At 40.7% G+C, this 25,046-nt stretch overlaps 1 protein-coding gene across 2 annotated transcripts in view; it reads right to left on the reverse strand.

Annotated features, from left to right (window-relative positions):
• wwp2 (WW domain containing E3 ubiquitin protein ligase 2) overlaps nucleotides 1-25,046 on the reverse strand; it is a 71,427-nt gene extending 46,381 nt beyond the window's left edge. For both annotated transcript variants that reach the window (XM_078168170.1, XM_078168169.1), the window contains exons 1-5: nucleotides 24,960-25,046; nucleotides 23,640-23,721; nucleotides 14,612-14,768; nucleotides 14,133-14,254; nucleotides 11,278-11,415 (exon numbers count right to left, since the gene is read on the reverse strand). In XM_078168170.1, coding sequence (XP_078024296.1) covers nucleotides 11,278-11,415; nucleotides 14,133-14,254; nucleotides 14,612-14,768; nucleotides 23,640-23,709 — 487 coding nt within the window. In that variant the 5' untranslated portion in view covers nucleotides 23,710-23,721; nucleotides 24,960-25,046. The remainder of the gene's footprint in view (nucleotides 1-11,277; nucleotides 11,416-14,132; nucleotides 14,255-14,611; nucleotides 14,769-23,639; nucleotides 23,722-24,959) is intronic.

Here is a 25,046-nt window from a genome sequence, read left to right on the forward strand (position 1 = left end):
TGGCATGACAGAACAACAGCAGCTTGCCAATATCACTACTCAAATTAGCATTAAGTGTTTCATATATATATAAAAAAACAACTCCCGTCAGTGGATTCTAAAATTGTCGCAAAAGACTTGGTGTCTCTAGCTGCTACACTGGCTGAAACTTGAAAAGAATTTAACACTAAAGCTCACTCAGCAACAATTACTGTCACACTTTGAACATTATACTGGTCCTCTGCAAATGAGAAAGTTCTTATAGTGAGGCTCAGGCCACTTTGTGAAAAAAAATCCTGAATAATCAAATCCATACAGACCTGAAACATGTGGCATATGTACAGTTGGTGGTTTAATAGAGACCATTCAGCCTTGTATGGACTGTGTAGTCTGTGCTGGTGTGAGCGCTGGTGTGTGTGTGTGTGTGTGTGTGTGTGTGTGTGTGTGTGTGTGTGTGTGTAGTGGCATGCGGTCTTGGTGGTGTGAGGGAATGTGTGACTATATGCTCAGTCTCAACTGTGACTGAAAACCACAGCCTTATAACATGCTTTTCATTAACGCTCACTTTCTCCTTTACACACACAAACACAGCACCTTCCTATAAGACACTCACGCCGGAGGCATGACAGCCTCAAACAGTATCCATATTTACACACATATAAATCTTGCTATCTTAAGTAAAGCAAACAGGTAATCTCTCTCTCTTTCTCACTCTCACACTCTCTCTCTCACACACACACACACACACACACACACACAAAGAGTACCGTTTTATTGCTATGAAAGGGTTTCTTGTGAGCAGACCCAATGGACATACAGAAAAATAAACAGTGGTCTTGAGGAGAAACGATTGTGTCATAGCCTGCTCACTGAGTTCATCACCCCCTCCCTCTTAATGGCAAAGGTCTAATTACTGGTCTGGTGTGTGTCTGTGCACGTGTGTAAAATAGAATTTCCAGTTTGTAACCACCTTAGGACACAAAAACATCTCAACAACTAAACTTCACAAAAGATAACAGTAGGCACATTTCAGTTCAGCAGCTGCTATGGAAACTTTAGGTTACACGTGTAACCCTAGTTCTCCGAGTAGCATGAGTGAAACATCTGTAAATGAATGTTATAAAAGGGAACACCTGACATTTATACCGCAAGTAATCATTATTTTCGGTAGTTTTGGTTGATTAACTATTTGATGAATCAAGTCATCATTTTGCCATTAAGATGTTGAAAATGTAAGTGTCCAAACTATTTTGTTTGTCTGACTAACGGTCCAAAACCCAAAGATATTCAATTATATAAAAGAAGCAAACACTCACATTTGAGAAGCCAGAACCACAGAATGTTTAACCTGTTCTTTCTTAATGGACCAACTGTAGAAAATCCTCACATCATGTACATAAAATCAATCGATGCCTTAATTAATTAATTTTAGCCACCTAAAAAAGGCCCATCAGGGAAAAAAAAACAATATCAGATTCAGTGTATGCTATATTTAGAATATTTTCACAGTTTGAACTTGCTGCCATACAGCCATTTTCGACAAAGAAGTCAAGCTGTTATATCAAAGCCACCAGACTCTATTAACAAAAAACAGCCATTTATGGTGCATTCCATTTGCAATGGGAAGTCAGAATTTCAAAGTTCCCAGTCAGAAATCTCAAATGGAGCGCCCCCCTGATGTCGGATATCCAATTCAGAAAGTCGGGGGAACCTCACCAACCCCGACCTCGAAATCCAATATGGCTGCGTTGCGCATCAACAGTTGTGACAGCAGTAGTAATATTCTGTTTATTAGCACGTCTGTCTTAAATGTGTCTAATTAAAACAGTTATCCCCACAGTCCTGTCCATCTTTTATCTGTAGACATGGTGCTATAGTGTTTGTATGTGCAAAGGACAGCATAATACATTGTTATCAACTGGTAATGCTAACAATGGCTAACCTGGCTTGAACTGGTATGGCTAACAACATATTGGTTTTCCGATTTGTTGAACTGGAACATAATCAACTTGGGGAAGGTAGATTCCTGACTAATCTTAACTCTATGCTTTGTTGTGACCAATTTGTATGGCACAAGTATGATACAGCATAACTCGCATACTACTTTCAAACTAAGCTACATTAAAACTCACATAATTGGTGCAACAGCCTGAATATGTGTTGCTGAGCACCTCCAGAGAGAAATCAGATTAGCAGAGCCTCAATAAACTTTGGTGTGGATTTTGACCTGAATTAGACATGTTTTTATACCATTAGACAATAACTACCGCCAAGTGGTTGTATGCCTCCAAGAACCAGGCGAGTTGCAGTCGCAGTTTTCATCCATGTTTGTCCAGACTTATATGGAGCCATGGAGCCATGACAGCAGACAATGCTTTAAATTTGGGTAATGCTCCAAAAAAGCGAAAAATTCTAAAACATGGATATTTCACACATCTTTAACCCAGCAGCAGAAAAGATCTATACAATCAGCACAGTTTCAATGTAGACATCCAAGATTAGTGTCACCAATTTAGTATTAGACCAAATGTCTCTCCCTCTGTTCCTGAGTTAGGACATTGAGCAATGGCCAGGAAAGTGTTTTTGCAGAACATTGTGATGTCACAATGAAGTTGACCTTTGACCTGTTGAATATAAAATGTTATCACTTCATCATTTATCCTATTAGATATGCATGTCGTCATAATTAGCTTATGAATTCTTGAAGACATGTTTTGTGAGGTCAGAGTGACTTTTGAACACCAAATTCTAATCAGTTCATCTTTCAGTCCATGTGGACGTTTGTGCCAAATTTGAAGAAATTACCTCAAGGTGTTCTTGAGTTAGCAGGAGAGCTTTATGGCCATAATGGATTATTTTAGGACTTTTGCATCAATGTGGTGAAATTACTTTTATTTTCTGGGTTAAAAATCTGTTATATTGGTCTCGGTATTGTAACCATAAACCATTTCTCAGTTGATTTTGTGGACATATACTATATCACAATATTTACATTTTGTGATATAAAATTACCTATACCATGATAGAGGACTGTATCAATTTCTCCCACCCGTAGTTTACAGCCAGTATGCTGCCGGTTTAAATAATGTTTAACAAGAAAATGAAAACGATGTTTTACCTTTTTCATTCAGCAGTATCACTGTCCTTGACAGTATTTCTGTGTTACAGTCAGCAAGTTACAACTCTTTGTACATTAACAGGCCTTATGTGCCAAAGTCTAGCACGATGTGTCCGCGATGATGAGGATTAGACTATCAACACAGACACACCAATGAATGAGTGTGTCTGTGCTGCAGTGTACATTTGGCCTCTGCTTCTGCGTGATGGGAAGTTGTGTGTAAGCATCTAACATTTACAAAGTGTTCCAATAGTCCCAGAGTTGAAATCTTTCTGCTCTGGCTTCTGTTTCTCCCCATCTTTCAATACAAGGGTTTGTTTATGAAGCCCGCTAGGAGTATGTGTGCGTGCATGTGTCAGAAAAGCTGCCAGGGGAAATGAGCAAAACTCCAAACTAACAGAGGTGCGTTCAGAGCGAGAACACAGAGCTCCTTAACACCACCAGAAGGCAACACACTTCCACCTTTATACATTTTATATATTCAGGCAGCCCACATATGCCTGCACACACACTGCAGAATGCAAAACACATGTACATACACACCCACAAACACACAATGAACACACAAGCTCAGAAACACACGCCTGCATCTGTACTCCTGAGACCATTAAACACACATGTACAGAGACAAGTGCCTCAACTTGAAACCCTGGTTGTAGAGGGCACACACTTCAGCCCTCTGTTCACCAACCTCTCCTCCCCCAAAAAACACACACGTAAACACACACACATGACCTCTGTCATCCCTGCCCTTGCAAACCAGGAGAGTAAACCCCCCCAGCTACCATGCACACCGCTTCGGGATCACAGGAGGCGATTGTACTACTGAGCTGCAAGCAATGAGGCTCAATTATGCAATTCTCAGAAACAAATTAGACAAAAGCACTCCTGATGTCTGTGATTATGTGTGTGTGTGTGTGTGTGTGTGTGTGTAGAATTTTTGTGCAGAGTTTTTTAACCATTGACCTGCACACATGTTTGCTTAGCTGCATTTTGGGTACATCCCATTTACTTTATTCATTCTCTTCTGTCACAGCCTTTTATTTACTCTTAAAGAAATAGTTCCTCTTTATTTTCTTTGCTGAAATTATCCATCAAGTGATAATCGTGCTACAATACTAATTTGCAGCAATGGGCAAAAAAAGTTAGTCACCAAAATCCTTGGAGTGTCTGTGGTGGGGACTGACCAATGTTTTTTCCAGGCTGATTTCGATAACGATTATTAGTAAGCTCGGAGGCCAATAACTGATATTTGGAATCAATGCATATTTGCAGTGAAAATTAAAATTAAAATTTAGAATCACACAAAGTCCACAACTCAAATACAAAGCTTGGCTAAAATGCCTTTAAGCATATGTTTGATTAAAACTTAATTTAAAAAAATTACTTTAACTGGAATTATGGCCTTGTGGTTGAATGCTTCCACAAATAAGTCAAACTGACATTTGCATCCATTTTGGTGAAATCATGGACAATTCTAACACGTCTCCCCCCAGCAGCATAGAAGATCAGTTTCAAGGTCGGTGCCCAAGATTAGTGTCACCAGTTCAGTATCAGACCAAATGTTTCCCCTTCTGTTCCAGAGATGTGACATTAAGTAATGGCCACATGGCTAAAGTAATGATGTCACATTTAAGTTGACCTTTGAAATTTTAGATATAAAATGTTGTCACTTTGTCATCTTATCCTATTAGGCATTTCTGTGACATTCAGTCATAATTAGCGTATTTTTAAGTTATGGCCAAAAACATGTTTTGTGAGGTCACAGTGACCTCCAATCACCAATTCTAATCAGGTCATCCTTTCGTCTATGTGGATGTTTGTGCCAAATTTGAAGACATTTCCTCAAGGCGTTCTTGAGACATTGCATTTATGAGAATGGGATGGACGTACATACGTCCGGACAACCTGAAAACATATTGCCTCTTGCCACAGCTATCGTTGGCACGGAGGCACAAAAATAATGATTCCAATATCGTAAAGGATTGTGAAGGTGAATCCCTCATCTGTGTGTTCTCAGCACTTAAATACATTTGTATTTTACCAGCAGACACATCAATAAAAAACTCTGTATCTTTGCTAACCTTAATCTAAATCCAAACCACAGCCTCCTGTGAGGACCTGCAGAGAGTCCCCCCTTAACAGGAATTTTTTCATCTTGCTGTCCTTGTGGTAGCCTACATGCAAACACACACATCCACACACACACACCACCTATAATACACCTCCTCTTAACCTTTTCTCACATCTAAACAGTCATAAAGAGACACATTTATAGAGTCCATGCTGCGGCAGGCCTTGGCCCTTACTGCTTACCCTGTGTTCATTCAGCAGAATACACTGTGGGCTCTGTGTGGCGCTCTATGAAAAGCCTTGTGTGTGTGTGTGTGTATGTGTGTGTGTGTGTGTGTGCGTGCGTGCGTGCGTGCATGCGTGCGCGTGTGTGCGCGTGTGTGTGTGTGTATATTACACAGGGAGGAGATAGATGCGTGGACCTGGCTATGGTTTCAAGAGCAGCTTAATCAGAGTCAGTATCTGGTTTATTGCCAAATAGGTTTTCACATATGAGGACCTACTTGGCAATAAACTGGGATTCTGATTCTGATTAAGCTGCTCTTAAAACCACAGCCAGATCCATGCATCCATGTCATCTCTGTGTAACACACACGCACACACAGCTGTGTAACTGTTTTTATTAAAAAGACACCTAGTCTTTGCTTCCAAACCATAAAGGAAAGTAAAATGTTAGCATAGTGCCTGGAAGCGGAAAGTACTGTTGACCCAGAGTCAATAAGTCTGGAGGGTTTGAAATCCTTCCTCTAAGAACTATGAGATGATTTTATATTGGTCTGGGAATAGAAACGCATGCATATGGATATTCAGCGTTGTTTTATCTCTGTGTTAGAGTTCAGTGAACACAGGTTGGTGAAGCCTGACAGTAGTGCAGCTGTATATTGTCAATATTTTGTGCTGGGATCACATGTCTACTGTGTAGGATTTAGTGGCATCTAGCTGTGAGGTGACAGATTGCAACCCACTGGAACTTCTTCCACGTGCAAAGCAGGGACGATTGCTCTGAGACAACAAGAGAGGCCGAACTTCCTCTAAAATTTCATAGAAGAAATGGTCAAATATGCACTATTGAATTTACATTAAAATAAGAATTTACATTGCATTAAAGGTGCGCTAGGAGGCGTTTAACATCATGACTATGATGTTCAAACGTCAGCTGTTTATCACCAGTTTTCAAATGCGACCTCCTTGTCATACATTCTCATGTCAGCACGGTGGACGCGGAGCCTCCAAGCATTCCTATGAGACAGCACTGAGCAGGTTTTTTCATGCAGCAAAGCAAGACAGTCATTGGATAAATGCGACAAAATTGTCATTTCCAGGGAGGCTCAGCTTCCCTGGGACCTAAAGGAGCGGTAGGCGGGAGAGGACGCTCGGTGTATGCATGACGATTGGAGGAATTGTCTAAAAGGCTGAGCCCCTTTGTGATTGACAGCGATTTGGAAATACAGACCGGCATCATTGCATTTCAAGCTCAGTCCCACGTGGGGATATTTGCGAGTAGTCTTCTGACAGTGTGCCGTCCAGAGTTCCTTATTTCCATAAGTGATATAGCTCATCTGAAAATCTTTGAGGTGTGTTTTGCTGTGGTTCTATGGCATGAGTGTGGTTGAAAAACAGCTTAAATGAAATGTTCCTTTTATAAGTTACTGCCTTGCTACAATATGACAAATTTTATGATGTAAACTTAAAGTGAGCTCCCCCTGTTTGAAAGACCAGCAGCTGCCACTGGCGCAAAGCATGTAAGAGAACAACAGCTGTTGACGTGAAACCAAGACAACACCAATGGCCCTATCAGGAGCCAGTGTTTGGTTTGTCCATTTGAAACATCACTTCCTGGACAAGCTCTGTATGCAGATATTAACGGCTTATTCTTAGGTAACAAAAACACAACAATTCTAAGTTTTAGGTGACTACACACTAATGCTTACATAGTTATGTATATTATGTTATATTGGCAGAAATGTAACATAATATACATAACTATGTATATTATGTAACATAATATACATAGTTATGTATATTATGTTACATTTCTGCCAATATGCCCCTAAATCCTACACACGTACCCTTAAGTTACATGTACAATATTCTTGGCAGGACAGAAAAGCTTCCGACCCACTATGAAACATACTCAAAACTCTCCACTGACACCCAGACTTTGCTGAAAAAAAATACACATATAGGCTTACCCTAAGCAAACTGAACTCTACTGCTGTAAGGTTTCACACAGTGCAGCAGAGAGACTGAAGCTACAGTTTAAATAGCTGCAGGCATGTAGGCTGAATAATTCAAACACTTGAGGACAGTTATCTTTAGCTATTCCACTCTACTGTTTTACAATTAAGGCAGGTAAAAGCAGTTTGCAAAGTTAATGATGAATGTAACAGAAATATATCACAGATCCATAGAGAAACCCTGGAGTAAAAGTGGGACTATTTTAGAAGTAACTGCGTTCTGCTGACTCAAAATTTAAAGGAACTGTGTTGCACTGTCTCGGGGTTAAAATAGCAAAAGTGCAATCAGACTTTAATTTGAGTCTGCTCCATGACACATCTCATTTTTCCTGGTGACAACAGCCCACAGGCAGAGGTGTGTCACAGCAGAGACCAGACATATTCTGTGGAGGGAGAGCATGCAGAGCTGTTGCCAGGCTTGAGTTGAAATGGGGCCACTAAAAGGAAATTTATTGAGACTGACAGGAACCCAGCTGATGCTTTCTGGATCAATTACAGGTCTGAGAGGGCTTTACAGCTGATGCCACAACACAAGCAGGTACAGTGGTTCTGTCTAGACAAAAACATATGAATGACTTTTGCTGAAGTATTTAAATGAGGATATTAATATAATCTGAGTTCTCCAATGGTCACTCTGTATTTCAGCCTTATTTCTGAGACTGATAACAATATCATTATTAAAGGTATACCATGCAGAACTTGTTAGTGACTGTTTGTGAACAGTTTCGCCACCAAAAGCAAAAGGCAATCCCAGATTCAAACTTGTTTTGAAACAAGCTTTGTCCGCTTTGCCTTTTGCTTTGCTAGATTTGAGTTTTGTCTTTTCTTGACACTGTGTCCACAATCTCTGTAGCTTTCTCTTGGATGCGTGCTGCATATAGTCTGGCACCTGGTCACTACCAATTTATTAAAACCCAACCTCACCTATGTGCTGTGCCTAGAAGCATCCAGAACACAGCAAAAAAAGAAGAAAATAAGAAAATACAGGCAGAGGACTTACATCTGTATTAGTCTGTACATTGCTTTTTACAAAACTGTGTAATGTATCTTTAGAATAAAAATGTAATGACCATATCTTGGCCGATATAAGCTTTTAATATCAACACCTTCAAAAATTATTACCTCAGACATATCTTGGGCATTTCTGTACTGTAATTACCTATTAGCCAAAATGTGTGTTGATATCCAGATACCTGTATCAGCTGAAACCGACAAAAAACTTCTCCATGTCGATGTATTAATCAGGCTCTCCTCTGTAACTCACTGAGTAAAAAGATGCCCTCGGGGATCGACTGACAAAAATGCCACACGTCTTTGTCTGACAGACCTGAAAGATCGACCCAACTTGCTCTTTCCTAGAGCTGTCCCTGTTACCTGGAAATCAAAGTGGACAAGCTAAAAGCATTGGTCAGTGATGACGCTAAGCTCATCCCACAGCTCACCACAGGGGCAGGAGGTGTATGTAAGCTATGGCAAAGCCTTTGGAGTAGCTACACTGTAACCCTTTAACGCACAAGTAATAATCCACCTATAAGACCACCTAGTTGCTGGGTTTCAGTGGTGGACTGTGCATCCTCAACAATAACAGAAGAACTGCACATTAGGTTTTTAGATCACAGCATATATATATATATATATATATATATATATATATATATATATATATATATATATATATATATATATATGAAGAATTAATTAGAGTGCTAGTCCAGGGTTGAACCTTGTTGAGGCAGGGGATGTGCACAATTAGTCAACTAGTCAAGTAAATGTTGTAACCCTTGCTGGTCGTAACCAAAATACAATGTGATACCCAGAGGAAAGCAGGAGGAGTTTGTATCTGCCTGTGAAATTAACAGCTCTGATCATTAACGTCTCTCTTTCTTTCTCTTTCTCTCCCTCTCTGGAATGGAACCGCCTGCGCATCGCGTGACTGGTATGAGTCCTCAGCTAGCAGCTGACATTCAACATGGAAAGTATGTCCGCATCTCACAAACACTCGCACTGGCTGGATGTCTTATCACTGGGCTGAACAGGAGAGGTGCTCTTGGAGGCACATGTGTCCGTCTACATATATGTGTGTGTGTGTTTTAAAATGGAGTCAGGACATAAAATACTTGGTAAATAAATGTTATTTGTTAACGTTTATTTTGTGAGTTGCAGTCATGTTTCGTAAATGTGCAGTGTTCTGAACACATGGTGCAAAGTGCCACATATGTCAGCGACATTCAAGGTACAATTTTGTCACTGAAAAATGCCACAAACAGTTTTCAAGTGGATTTTTTAAGATATGTAGTATTTTTTCGGACAATGTCTAACCTTACAGACTGAATTCCTCTTAATTTTGTGCCTGTCTTCCTACTTTCAGTAAGAAAGTTTAAACTTCTAAACGTCAGGGAGATTAGTAGTTAGGAACATCCCTTCTTGTGACATGAGAAACATTCATCAGCAAGATGTATATGAGGAACGTGCATGGCCAGGGATACTGTATGAGGGCTAACAATGTTTAAAACACTTCCAGTGTTTTCACTTATATTTTATTAAAAACATAAAGGAACTTTTCAAGATAATAATGCAAAAAGTTAAGTATCACCTCAAATGTTGTAATGGGTATTGTAAAATGGTGAATGGATTGTACTTGTATTGCGTCTTTCTAATCTTTCAACCACTCAAAACGCTTTTACACTTGATGTCACATTCACCCATTCACACACGCATTCACCCACTGGTGGCCACCTGCTACTTAGTTTAAACATTCACACACACTCACACATTTGCAATTTGGGGTTCAGTATCTTGCCCAAGGATACTTCAACATGCAGACTGGAGGAGGAGCGGTTTGGGAAATCCTTAGTTTACTTTAATAAATAATAATGTTATAAACAATCCAACTTCAAGTGATCATATAATAACAATATTCTGCCATGCAACTGTACAATTGCACAACTCTGTGACCACTTACACAACACACTAACAAGACTCAAAACCCAGATTTCACCACTACAAAGACCAAAATGTGTGTATTGGCGCAGACACCATTAATTCAAAGCCATGTGGGCACGAGTAGATTTGGAAAGTTGTGATTTACACAATGTAAAGCCTCTGGCTTTTTCCAAGACGGGAAAACACCCATTACAAGGGTGGAGACACACGAACATCCTACTGTACAAACAAATCGATGTTTGTGTGTATGTTGTATGTGTGTGTGTGTGTGTGTGTGTGTGTCTGTGTGTGTGTGCATGTGCGTATGTTGGCAATATTTGAGAGAGCCAGGGAGGGAAAGAGTGAGAGGAGGAGAAGCTGCTTAATATTGAGGTGTATTCTGTACTAATAAGCTGTCTGGATTTCTGTGGTAACACGGTGTGTGTGTGTTCTCTTCAATATATCTTCACTGACAAGTAAAAACCTCGTATTTCCAAAATGCCAAGAACCGTTCCTGGTGTCAACTTCACCCTGCATTTTAATGTTTAAAGGTTGTAGAGGTTTGTATGTTTTATGGATTAAATTTTATTTGATACAAGTTTATTAGAGTGCTGTTTATGGCACTCTCGTGTGTTTTTACATTGAAATGGGGGTTAAATCTTATTGTGTGCTCTATAACCTCTTCCTAAACTCCCCACAGTATAAACTGACCATTATCTTTTATCACTTCTTTAAAAAGGTTTATTTTCCATCAAACATGAATATCGCACTCTGGAGTTTTTCACATGACAGCAGTGATATGTGTGTATGAACATGGCCTCAGTGTGATCACCTCTCTTGGTGCTTCTCTGTGAATTTCTGTGTTATTACCTTCATTTCTGTGTGAGAGTGTGTGTGTGTGTGTGTGTGTGTGTGTGTGTGTGTGTGTGTGGTAAAGGCGGGACTCACTGTCTGCTGCCGTGCTGCCATTCGGCAGCGTGCCCAGATCAACAACCATGCCGTCGAGACAGACGTTGAGCTCGCCTCCCGCTACAACCGAGCCTTTGTTCTCCGTCTGCAGCACCAGACTCAGCTGGACATTCTCCACTAGAGGGGGGAGGAAGAACGACAGAGAAAGGGGATGAGTGGTTGAGAAGGTAGAGGACAAAGGTGGAGGAGAGAGGGAGAAGCTGGAGCTGGAGGGAGGGGGAGTGAGGAGAGATGAAAGCGAGGAAATCTGACATCCTCTGCTATTGCTCTAAAATGAGGAAACTGTGTGAACCCATAGTGTATTATCTTCCCTGGCAATAACAGTGGAAGGCCACCCTGCTGAGACTTTTGTGACCAGACGAGGTATTAAATGAGCAAAGACTAGCCAACAGAGCTGAGTAACATTCGATCTTTATGAATAATGGTGTCGTGCTTTTCTTCATAGTGGTTTCAGAAGCAGAAGTGCCACTTCAGTGTCAAGAAGTTAAAACTGTCTCACTGACTGCTGTCTAAATTGTTCCACAGCAACAACAAGAGGAAGGTGCTAAAAGATAGCACTGAATGCTCATCTAGACTTAAATTATTCTATGATCAGAATAATACGAATATTACAAATATTGTAACAGTATTTGATTCACGTAAAATATAGATCAGTATAAGAAGTGCAACTCAAATGTGGCAGTATATAGTATCAAAACTTTTACAATTTCAAAAAAAAAACACCCAGTAATGCACATCTTTTAAGGTGGGTGGTACATGATGGGAAATGCAATCATGGCAATGTGTCACACTGTTCAATCTCCTCCGACACAGGATTAGACAGCTTCCAGCAAGTCACCAATGGCAGTTACTTTGAAAAGCACTATTTGTTTCAATATCTCCAAGTTAGTCAGCAGAGGAAATCTGGATGAGTCAGGTGAATGTTCTGAATCTCCTGAAGGATATGATCAGGCATTTCATTACTCCAAAGATAAAACCAGACCAGAATATGGTCACTGCTGGACATTGTGTAATACATTTAGTGGTGCATAACTTTTGCGTCTGTCCTAGAGTTCAACCTTACTGGTTATAAGCATAATGGAGAAAGTTAATTCTGTCTCATTTTAGACAATGCATTTAGATTTGTGAAACAAATTCTCAAGCTTGACTTTAACATTACAGGGCTTAATGCTCAATTCTGAGTCTTTCCCCAGATCCATCTAGCCTGTCTACACTGATCACATTCAGGTTTGCATATAATTAGCCATGTGTTTCTGTTTGGGGAAGTGTGCAGCTATATCTTTAGAGCAATGTGCATTTGTTTTATTGACTATTGAGGCTTCAGGTTTATAAACTGTCAGGACAATGGCATAAGGGTGAAAAGACGAAGGAACACAAAAAGTAAATCTCTATTAGCAGTTATTGCTGGTAGTTCTGTGAAAAGACAGGTGTGGGAGAAGTCGGGAGTGGTGGGGCTGCAATGTGGAGGGTTCCTCCAAAACCTTAGTATGACCAAGGCTACATTTCAATATCTCTATTGGCAACTCATGACAATGCTGTCATGGCATGTAGGCAAGCTGTGCCTGTCAGAGAGCCTGGCAGTCAGGTTCTATTGGCTGGCTACTGGGGCAGCTTACAGCAGCAGCGATGTGGCTCCAACAGCCTTCTGTAGGTACGATGGACCACTCTCACACTGTACGGTGAGTGATCTGCACCTGCCCAGTTAAGTGTGAAGTGGAAAGACCATGGATGTATGGGAAAAACACACATGAAGTCTGATCTGACCGTTCTCACATGGCCAGTGATTGGATATGCATCAGATTTAGGACCACATATCAAAGTGGCCCAAATCTGATTGGGAGAAATCAGATTTCTGTGTCCACACTACTCTCAAATATCAGATCTGTGTCCTGTGACATGTGTCATCAAAAATAAGATTCATACCACATTTGCTTATAATGTCAACATAGCCTTTAGAACTAAAACTGTGTCCAAATTCAGAGGCGGACAACTGAAACAGAAAGGACCTAATCAGCTTCAACCAGCAGTAAGGAATTACTGTATCACACGTCATATTTACAAGCTATTTGCCTTCAAGTGGTCATCATACATAGGTAAATATGTCCACGGCAAATGTCCGTAATGTGTTTAAAGAAAAATTCTTACAATTTGTTAAGTTAACTTTAGTATTTGCGTGCAACTTCTTGGCGCTAAACTTAGGAGAGAAGCAGGTTCAGTGTGGCCTTTAAAGCCTCAGAAGAAAAGACTTTCATAAGTGACATGGAGGGACACTTTGTCTGTTTTTTCTCCTTTTCCTTACTTCCCTCACTTTTCTAATTCTGTGTGTGCGTTAAGCTCTCTTTTCCATTTGTTAATACACTACTTTTAAGTCGGTTGTACCATGTTAAAGGCTGAGTTCAGTATTTTCCAACCTGGACCCTATTTTCCCATATTTTTCAGTCTAAATGATTAATGGGAACAACAGTGTTTGAAATCAGTCCAGTATTGAGCGAGAGTGCTGCAGTCAGCAGTGGTGAAACAAGCTGCAGTGTAACCATTCAGGGCATGATCACATCGTCAATTTACGTCCGCTACAAGTGCCTGTTGTTGCCACTAACAGGCTCAGACTATTCTAAGGGTTCGACAATTGTGAAAAGGATCCCTACAGATTATTCCGTTTGCAGTGCTCTCGCTCAATACTGGACCCATTTACAAAAACTGTTGTTCCTAATAGTCACTTAGACACAAAAACATGGGGGAAAGGGTCCAGGTTGAAAAATACCAACTGTACCCTTCAAACACTGGAGAAATCTATCACCTTTTCTAATTATCTGTCTCTGTGCGTGTGTCCTTACTCTTGCCATCGTGTGTGCGCAGTGTGTCCAGCAGGTCTATAGTGGCGCTGCCCAGTAGCTCCTTCCTCAGGGTGTGGCAGCTCCACAGCTTCAGATCCAGACGACTCTGAGGTGTCACATTACTGTGAAAAATATGAAACACATTATCAAGACATTATGAACACATTATCAAGACATTATCTACTGAGACTTGTTACCACACTAACGCACATCATTAAAAATACCACAAATACTGAACATCAGTAGATAATGTAATCTGTTTTATCTCAGGAATTGTATGAAATTATTTGAGTTTCACTTTTAATAAACTACAATTTTTTTTTACAGTGGAACCAGCTGAACATTCCAGCATAACGACAGAGCAGGATGAAACTGATTTTTTATGTTCTATAAAATGGTTCAAACATGTTTAGCAACAATAAACTACAGGATGGTATAAAGGTCAGTGTGTGTATTTGTCTGTGTGTTGGTGATCTTACAGGGTGAGGTCTTCATTCCACTGCAGCTCGAGGTGTCCGCTGCGTTTGCCTGTTTTTTTGGTTTCACTGGTGAGGCCGTCTGCAGTCACCTCGACAAAGGAGCTGAGTCGAGAGTGACGGTTTGGCAGCTTGGGAGACTGGGGCTTCGCTGAAACCACTGAGCGCGCGCACACACACACACATACACACAAACACAAATTAAGGAAAAAGTTACAGTGCAATATAGTTGAATTTTAAGGGGGTGAAAATGTGTAATGTTTGTAAACCTGGTTCATCTATAGGAAAGAACAAAAACACAGAGTTAGAGTGTCACATGGAAGAGAGCATAACTGAGCAGACTAAGATACACTCCGCGGAACTGTGGCCAAAGCACAACCACAATATAAAAAAATATTTGTGTTTCATGTGGGTTACAGGTCAAAGGTTTAGCTTTCATGTCAACAACACCACATCCACAGTTTCTTTTAAATAAGATACTGTCCACCAGTGAGATGGGGCTCCCTAATTAGGTCATCTAGACAGAAAAGGCCTTCAATTTAAGCATCTAACAGAGGAAACACAAAGCAGCTCATTAAACACACATCAGCCGGCATCCTCACGTGTACACACAAAGACACCAATATTACTGCTCTACTTAAATAAGAGTTGTCATCATACTGGAATTTCTAATTTTGATACCTTGAAAAATATCAATATTAGGGGTGGGGGAAAAACTGATACAGCATGGTATCGCGGTATTTTGTGTGACAATATTGTATCAATACACACACCAAGTATTGATTTTTTGTTTTGTAAATCATTAATATTGCAAATACAAATTCAACTTTTAGCAGCCTTCTAGAAGTTTAAAATAAACCGCTTTTCCGGATACATCTTGCTGCAATAAAAATGACTAAAGTGAGATGAACAGACTGACAACTTTATCCTATTAAATAAGACAGATTGTTGACAGTTTTTCTTTTGAAAATAGGTAAGAAATTGCAATATGTTATCTCAATACTCATATCAATACGCATATCGCAAAACATTTAAAGCCACAATAATGTTTTAACATGACTTAAGAATCATGATACTATCGTGTCGTGGGGCCACTGATGATTCCCACCCCTAATCAATACTCAATACCTTTTTTGATACCACAGGAAAAATTAACAGAGGGCATAAAATTTTACTTTGTTGATAAATAACAGGACAACATCATCTTTTTGTTTTTTTTTTGGTTAGTCGCAGAGAGAAGCAGAATGACTGTGGTAGTGTTGTCAGAAATATCCATTTATAAATGTAATCACAAATATTTGACTTGATTTCAATACTCTTTTTCTGCAGTAGAGATGCACCGCCGCAGCTGTGCTTTCTTGCTCTCTCTTGTTTACTGTAGCCATGTTACATAAAAAATGAAATTGTGTGTCCTCAATGTCAATTTTCCCTGTGGTATCAAAAACAGTATTTATTATCTATATTCGTCATGGTACTGTACTGAAGTTGGAAATTCAAGTATCATGACAACAGGCTGTAGTAAACATTAACAATAAGAGAGATCAAGAAAGTGCAGCTGTTACCTGTGTATTAACAGTATGGGAAATAGGTATTGAAACTGTTTCAAATATTCAGATTGATATGTGTCAATAAATCAGTATTTGATAACTCTAGCTCAGCATAAAATACAGGTTCATTTTTCATACACGTTGTCCTTCAACCACTTCTGGCCTGCTCATCGACTACAACCTCCCTCTCCGTTGTTATGATTGTTATTAGCTGGTCATCATCTAACCGCACCAGAAATAAAGATCTAGATCTGGTGAAGGTGCACTGCGAGTTAGTCTTGTACTCTGTCACAACTGTATCTTCATTCAACAGCAAACTGAAACGTTTCTAGTTTTTATCAGTCTTATGATCAGTTACTGTGTTTGTGTGTCTGACTGACTGGCTTTGTGTATGTATGCATATGTGGGGTTTATGTCCTTCGGGTGGCTGTGGGCTCCTAATTATCTTTGGGTGGGGGTTTGCACATCAGTTTTTAACATTAAGCACACTAAGTTTACATGTTACGTCATGTGCTATATACATGAAATTAGATTACCTGTATAAATGTTCCACTTTTGCCAGTTCATTGTTAATATAACAGGGTCAATCAATCAATCAATCAATTTCATTTATAAAGCCCAATATCACAAATCACAATTTGCCTCACAGGGCTTTACAGCATACGATATCCCTCTGTCCTTTGGACTAATACAGCAACCTGGTTTCACACCTTTATTTTGGAAGGAAGTAGTCTGTTTCCATGGTACCCATTTATACAGAACATTTTATGGTTTTATTCACAGTTTTAATTAGGTCCTACATATCACCCACCAACTATTTTCAAACAATAACAGGCCATTATAGCAAAGTAAACAAAAAGTTTCAAATCTGCAGAGCAGAAAAAAAACAAAACAAAAAAGAAAAAAGGTTATTTTGCTGGTGTGTGCCAATCATCTATCTCTGACATTTCAGAGCTCAAGTGGTTGCTGTGTTTGATGCTCAAGGACAGCTCTGTGACATACTATAACTTATCACAGCCTATGGCAGTTCAGTAAAAGCACAAAGCTCTCTGGGATCAAAGGATGAAAATTGTTTTATTCTTTTTATGGGCATACTTTAAGACATGTTAATGTTATGTTCAGATAACTATCAACCAGACTGTTTACCACTTCTTCTAATAGGCTTGTTATTTACATGTTATTAATTAAATGTATTTTATCAGCCTCGCCGAGTCCTTAACTATTCTTACATGTATGGAGAAAATGCCACACAACTGTAATCTGTTCTCTGTCAGAAATGAAGATACTGATTTTGGTTCTGTCCGCATCACTGTCAGTATACCGTTTCTGCAGTTTGTATAAAAAAAAAGAAAAAAAAGTAAAGTGTTATGTAATTATAAATTATATAATACCACCTTCAGATATATATATATATAATCAAACTTCAATTTGAACATGCCCTTGCCAATTCAGCTAAACAAACAGACAGCTTAAAACATCAGCATTAGCTTTGTTTTCTGAGGTGTTCCTGGACCCGTTTTACTACCATTCACAATGAGCTTTACTTTTCCTCCAGCTGTGTGTCATATTCCTTTATGAATTGCCTTGTGGGAAAATATTATGTCCTTCAACTGTTTTTTTATGCAGGCATACTGACTGTTTTGAGTACACTTTTTTTGTCATTCCTCATACTACATACTCAGAACCTGCTTATAATTAGTCGCCTAAGTTGTATGGATTTGGGTCGTAACTTGTGTGTTGGTGGAAGTGCAAACCAACAGACAAATATAAACATCACCCTCTAGTGGAAGAAAGAAAAACATCTGCCATACCACTTTCTTTCACTTTCATGAGACTGAGGTTTAGGGAAATAATTAAATGGTTACAATGAGGCCTCAACCGAGAAACAATTGTGTGGACACTGGAGGGGAGTGTGGAGTGTGAATGAAAGAAGTTGTATAACTGCTGTATTGTGTTAAAGTAAATAGCTTCTTACAGAGAATTGAAACTCTGACCCTTTCTGAATACATCTCTCTATATTACGTGATATTTCAGTAAATCCCAACACTCTGCAACTCTGGTAAAAACCTACAGCTGAGCTTAGACAGGCTTAGTGGCCTTGAATTCTTGTAGGTCTGCTGAGAATCTTGTTACAGCATGCATCAGTCATAAGAGAGCCGATTTGTTTGTCCTGAATCACTTCTGGATTGCAAACTGAAGACCACACAGGCCTGGCAGTGTTCCTCAGGATGCGTCTGATCAGGACGACGGTTGGATGAATAAATGATGACAGAGATAAAGGCTTCTGTACGCCTTCCTATCACAAACGAGACATTAGCAGACCTCTGAAGATAAAAAGGAAGTGACACAGAGAGGTGGTAGAGCGCCAGCAATGGAAGAATAAAAAGTAGGTCTCACCAAAGTGAGAGGAAGTTGGGGGGAGGTAAACAGCGGGTGAGGGAAGATCAATAGTGAGGTAAAAGGGGAGGTGAGTCAGAGCTCAAACAATCACAGTGACTGAACTGTGATTGAGTGAAATAATTCCGGTAGAGTAGAAAGGAGGAAAAAGAAAGGCGTAGGTCACATTGTACTTTTTTGGCCTGTTTATATGAAAATAAGGCTTTGAGGAAACACACACAAAAAACATCAATGTAACTCTAGTGCTTCATGCCAAGACTTAAGTATAGCCTCCATAAACTTGAATGATATTACACCATTAATGGATAATTTGGTTTATTACATTATCTTTTCATTTCTAGATGTTGTGCCAACACTGTAACCAACAAAGTAGCTGGTGAGAGAGGAGGGTACCTACAACATGCACTGTGCAATGTCCTATATCAAAAATGCCCAAGAGTGCATGTTACATGATAAATCACAACTTGTAGTCATGACCTAAATTATGCCCTGAGCTTTACAGAGCTTTATTGTAAACTTCAGCTAATTTTTTTAACTGTCCGGCCCATAACATTACTGTTTTGGTTCACTCTCAGCACTCTCATAATGTTTTAGTGAAAAGCTTCAATTACCTACTGTAACCAGTTCAGCACCAAACAGCAGACAGAAATAGGCCCTGTTTACACGTGATATTAATATACGTCTTGAGTTAATGGATCACAAGTGGACAGCTTAAAGTACAGGTGTGAATTAGGGCTGGCTGTACCCGACTCAGAATTATGTCAGTCAAATCAGATTTGGCCATTTAACATAAATATTCAGCAATTTGGTTTATTTTCCATGTGAAGTTTTTAAAGTTTAACCAGGGCTCAGCAGCACCTTCAGAGTGACAGGGCATTCATGTATTATAGTAAACAAGCTAACGGCACTGACAACAGATTGCAAATGTGCAACATGGCTCTTTGCCAGCACTATCTTGCGGCTTTAAGGTGGAAAATTTGTCCTCCTCTGTGCTGCTGCATTGTGTCTGCAGCTGTCTGTTCCAAATTATAGCGTCACAGTGAAGAGCGCTCACTCCGCGGCAAAGTCTGGGGACCAAAACATCCCCAGAAGTACAATGCACAGCACACTGATTAGCAAAAAATAAAAAAAGACTGCAAGCGATCTCAGTTGACTGAGGGGTCTCTGACAGGGGCAGTATGGATGTGGTCTTGGCCACATACAGTCACATTCTTTCTGCAGTGTGTATGCTAATGTGTCCTCGGCCACACTGAAGGACTGCCTACTCAGCTGATGTCCTCTGCGTAGGCAGTAGCACTAACTCATTCAGCGTTGCAAAACAACAAAAAGAAGCCACACCAATAAAAGAAGAAGAAAACTGTTTTTGCCTGCATAAACTTCCTTCTTCATGGGAATTGCACTTCTTATTCTTAATTTAACTTCTGGCAGCCTAGTCATGAGACTAGGTGCATTGCTGTGTCTTGCCAATTAAAAACGCCAATGCATGTGGTCTTTGCAAATAAATCTCCAATAAAAAATGTACTAAGGCAGCTTGAATCAATACTTCAAATGCAACAATGAATCACACTTGTATATGACCTGGGTCTTGTGATGAACCCACAGAAAAGCAGGCCTGTAGCTTCTAGTCAGGGGTCTCAAGAGTTGGTGGAGACCAAAACAGAGCTAAAAGAAGTGAATATTAGACTTATACTTGTCAGATGGCCAAACCATGGCTTGAAGCTGACAATGGTCCATATGTGATGGATGTGTAAAAATCTGCTAACATGTTGGATAACTTAAAGGAATACTTTGCCGATTTTTAACTTGATCTCTGTCACTGCAGCGTGGGAAATGTGTGCAGATGAACAGTGTTAAAGAGTCCCCCATGCTGCCATCTCTGGGAACTCATTCACATCATCAAAGATGCAAAACCAGTCATCCAACAGATTTTGGCACACGGAAAGACAGGGAGTTCCCGCAGCTGGCAGCATGGGGGGGGCGCCTTAATACTGTTAGTATCCCTTTAAAGGGTGATAGAACAAAGTTCCCAAGGTGAAATTAGAAAAACTGTTTTCCAGGCTTGGAAATGATTTGTAATGAACAGAATGTTTTGGAAAAGTTTTGAATATACATTATTTTGCTATTGTTTAAAATATGTTCACAAAAATCTGCAAACGTGTCTAAAGTCATGCGAAATATGTTCCTTGTATTATGAATTTAAAATCTAGTGCTGCGCTGCTTGACCGAATGTCTTTAACATGACAAGGTATACATAAACCACATTGGCATTGCATCATTGGCAAGACGTAGCCCCCTTTTGGGGCAAAGAAACGCTTTTTCTCTGTCGCGTTCATTTGGTGCCCTTGTATTCATTTTAGGATTGACTAGAAAGGTTTGAACATAACTTTTTTTCCTTTCAGCCTTGTACATGGGGCGCCTGCTCTACCACTAAGCCACCGACGCCCCTGAACATAACATTTATGTTAAACATTTCAGTTGGAAAGGAGGCTCCGACCGATTGTCGAACCTCAGATTCCCTGGTCGTGGAACAGTGGACCAGCTCTTTACCCTTGCAAGGCTGCTGGAGGGGGCGTGGGAGTTTGCCTATCCAGTCTACATGTGCTTTGTGGACCTGGAGAGGGCTTACAACAGCGTCCCTTGAGGGGTCTTGTGGGGGGTACTACGGAAGTATGGGGTTCCTGGCTCGCTGCTACGAGCCATTCTGTCTCTGTATGACCAAAGTGAGAGCTGTGTCCGCATACTCGGCGTGAAGTCGACCACGTTCTCGGTGGCTGTTGGCCTCCGCCAAGGTTGTCCCTTGTCACCAATCCTGTTTGTTATCTTCATGGACAGGATCTCAAGGCGCAGCTGGGGGAGGAAGGGGTCCAGTTTGGGGACCTCAGAATTGCATCCCTGCTTTTTGCAGATGATCTGGTTCTGTTGGCTCCATTACACCATGACCTCCAGCATGCACTGGAGCGTTTTGCAGCCGAGCATGAAGCAGTTGGGATGAGAGTCAGCACCTCCAAGTCTGAGGCCATGGTCTTGTGTCGGAAACCAGTAGTTTGCCCTCTCCGATTTGGGGGAGAGTTACTGCCTCAAGTGAGGGAGTTCAAGGAGGCATCGTGCGTCCGTCGTGGTGAAGAGGGAGCTGAGTCAGAAAGCAAAGCTTTCAATTTACTGGTCCATCTACGTCCCAACCCTAACCTATGGTCATGAACTCTGGGTAGTGACCCAAAGAATGAGATCGCGGATACAAGCGGTGGAAATGAGTTTCCTCCGTGGGGTGGCTGGGCTTAGCCTTAGAGATAGGCTGAGGAGATCGGACATCCGGAGGGAGCTCGGAGTAGAGCCGCTGCCTCCTGGGTGCCTCCTGCTGGAGGTATTCCGGGCACGTCCCACTGGTAGGAGGCCCTGGGGCAGACCCAGAACACGCTGGAGGGATTACATATCTCCCTGCTTGGCACTCAGCATCAGGGGTTGGAATTGGGGGGTTAGATCACCACATGATTCCCAAGCGCGGCACCGCTGCTGCTCACCGCTCCCTCAGGGGATGGGTCAAATGCAAAGAACAAATTTCACACACTCAGGTGTGTGACAATCAGTGGAACTTTAATCTTAATCTTAATATCTCGTCTGGCCTGGGAACGCCTTGGGGTACCCCAGGAGGAGCTGGAAAGTGTTGCCGGGGAGAGGGCTGTCTGGGGTGCTTTGCTTGGCCTGCTGCCCCCGCGACCCGGCCCCGGATAAGCGGATGAAAATGGATGGATGGATGGATGGATTTATGTTAAAACACAAAACTACAATGTGCGTAACGGGAAATACAGGGTGACATATTATATGCAAAATACTATCATCAGCCTATATATAATGTATGCAAAGGTGTTAGCATGAAGCACAAGAGACAGTAATCACCAGACCAGCATGGTTGATTTTCATTATCACTCTACATTCATACTTAATAATTTCACCCTGCAGATAAGAGTGGAATAAATCTGCATTTCGCCCCTCATACTGTAAGTGACTCTGACTTGTTCTTTTTTAAAGATGCTGTGAGAAAACAAAAAAAAACCCCGAACTGGATATTTTCCATTCTTACTTTGATCTTTGGTGTGTTTCCTAAACCTGAAAATTCATCAGAAATTCATGCAAATTTTGCAGTAATCTGATTTGTCCTTTGTACAGGCAACAGCTGTGATGGAGGTGTACAGCTGTTGGACAAACATGTGTGAGGCCACAAAACTGTTTGGGATGTTGTTTTAATACGAACAAAAACTCAAGCAACGAAACTGAAAGCCTGGATGTTACACCTTTACCAGTGGTACTTTGCACATGCAGGTCAGTTCAAAGTGGTGACTTGTTTGTGCTGTATTGTAACGGAAACACTAAATCATTCTAAACACACCCAGAAAAAAAGAGAAAGAAATCTGATCTGAGCAGTTAATCAACCTCAATCACCAGGGATTCACGTCTGACTGAGTAACAACTGGCCACACTTTACTGTACAAGCAATGATAGGTGGTGTTCACAACACCTCACGGTGGTTGCAAAAAGTCAGGCAAGTATAATCGACAGTCAAAATACAATATACACAAATAAAATGTATTTGACACAATCTGATTTGTCCTGATAACCTCCCCATTTTATAATTGCTGTGAAACTGCTGCACACCCTGTCTGAACAGCATGTTTGCTGGGTGAACAATGAGAGAGAGGTTATGGCCTTCTGACCATCAGTAATAAGTGCAAAATTGGCAGGAGGAACATAGTCTGAGGGGTGTCAGGCTGACTCATTATTTTTAAAAAGGAAGTTCCTATAACTGAGAAAAGGGTTTGACAAGTTTGTGCGCCATACAGAGAGGATATTTTCATGTTATGATGGAAAGACAGGACAGAGGATAACATGCTGCCTTATGTGCAGAGCCACCATGGCTGAAGTTTTTATTCCATTGGTGGGAATTTCTGAGATAGAACACACACATTGTGGGTGCAACACTGCAGTATGGGGATCTCTCCTGTTTCATCCTCACTTAGGAAGGAAATGCCATGCCATTATTTGTATTAGTGTGTCCCAGTTAGTCAATGAGATGACAAAAAACACATCATTACCTTTTAAGATCAACTGAGACTTTTCAGTGGTCTGGGCACCGCCAGGTCTGCTCACGCTGGCAGCTGCCATGACCTCACAGCTCTGAAACACAACCACACACACGCAATATTACAACATATTGTCACTTCATTGCAACAATCGAACATCCCCTTAAAAAAACAGCAACATATATTATAAGTATAATTAGCAGCCTGGCCAAATAAATTTCTAAAAAAGGTAAAAATGTATTCCAAGTGCCAAGACTTTCATCAGAGCCTATCAACATCACCTTGAGCAAAGTCAGAGATGTAGCCTGCTGGACTGAATGCAAAAGGGACTGCATATGCAAGGACAGTGCGCAGCACAACTCTGCATCTCTAGTCTGGGGCTGTTGTTAATACTGATCTTCATTTTGTATACTAAGTAAATGCCCTAACCCTAAAACTGGTTTGTGGAGGGGATGTCATCCTATTATCGTTACTTGCTGCCCAACCAAGGTGACTGCTGTTGGCATCTCAGTGTGAGACCAGACAAAACCCAGTGATGCATGGTCAGATGTGACCAAGCCATAAACAAAGCGACCTATTACTGTACGAGCTGTATTAACCAAATGACTACCTGAGGTCTGTCTCCGGGCTGTAGACAATCAGATCGGAGCAATCACAACAAAAGCGCACAGCATCTTCCATCAACCTTGTGGAACAAGCTGACCGGCTGCGCAGCCTTAACGAAATTCGCTACTCAGGGGATGCTGGCTAAACTTCATACAGACTAACACAAATGTAACTGTCCTTGTTGAACACATTTCATTGTCCCCGTATTTAAATACCCTTGGCTGCTGCGCACGAAACACAAATACGGAAGATGATCAAGGTATTTGTATGCATCACTGTCAAGCACGGCAAAGAAAATACTAACTTCCGGTCATTTTTTCCACCTACAACTTAGCTGGCAAATACTATTATTTTGCAACATGGTACATCTACTACAATGCACACAGGAAACAAAACACTACATTTTGAAGCGATTTTTTTACTGTTAAAAGGGCATTACGTAGCTCTACAAAATGTTGTATATCACAACTGTGACCATTATTTTGAAGGGCAAGTCGCAACATTTCCGGTCTGATGTGGCTAATTGTAGCTAACTTCACCCAGAAGAAGCTAACTGTTAGCGAGCAAGCTTCGTAGGGGGATTTTGTAAAAGGACATGTCGATAAAACCTGTTCTAATCGCCTGACAACAAGTAAAACAGCGTTGGTAGTTACGTGGTTCCTATCAGAACACGATACATTCACTGAAACACTGATGAATAGGGCTTTAATGTAATCTTTCCCGTACCTTTTTTAGCTGTGCTCCGCTGCTGTCGCTAGTGAACTTTCATTTCCGCTTCAGTGACAATATCACGTGACCCTGGGTATGTCTTTT

This window comes from Epinephelus lanceolatus, chromosome 5 (genome assembly GCF_041903045.1).
Source record: "Epinephelus lanceolatus isolate andai-2023 chromosome 5, ASM4190304v1, whole genome shotgun sequence".
NCBI classification, from domain to species: domain Eukaryota; kingdom Metazoa; phylum Chordata; class Actinopteri; order Perciformes; family Serranidae; genus Epinephelus; species Epinephelus lanceolatus.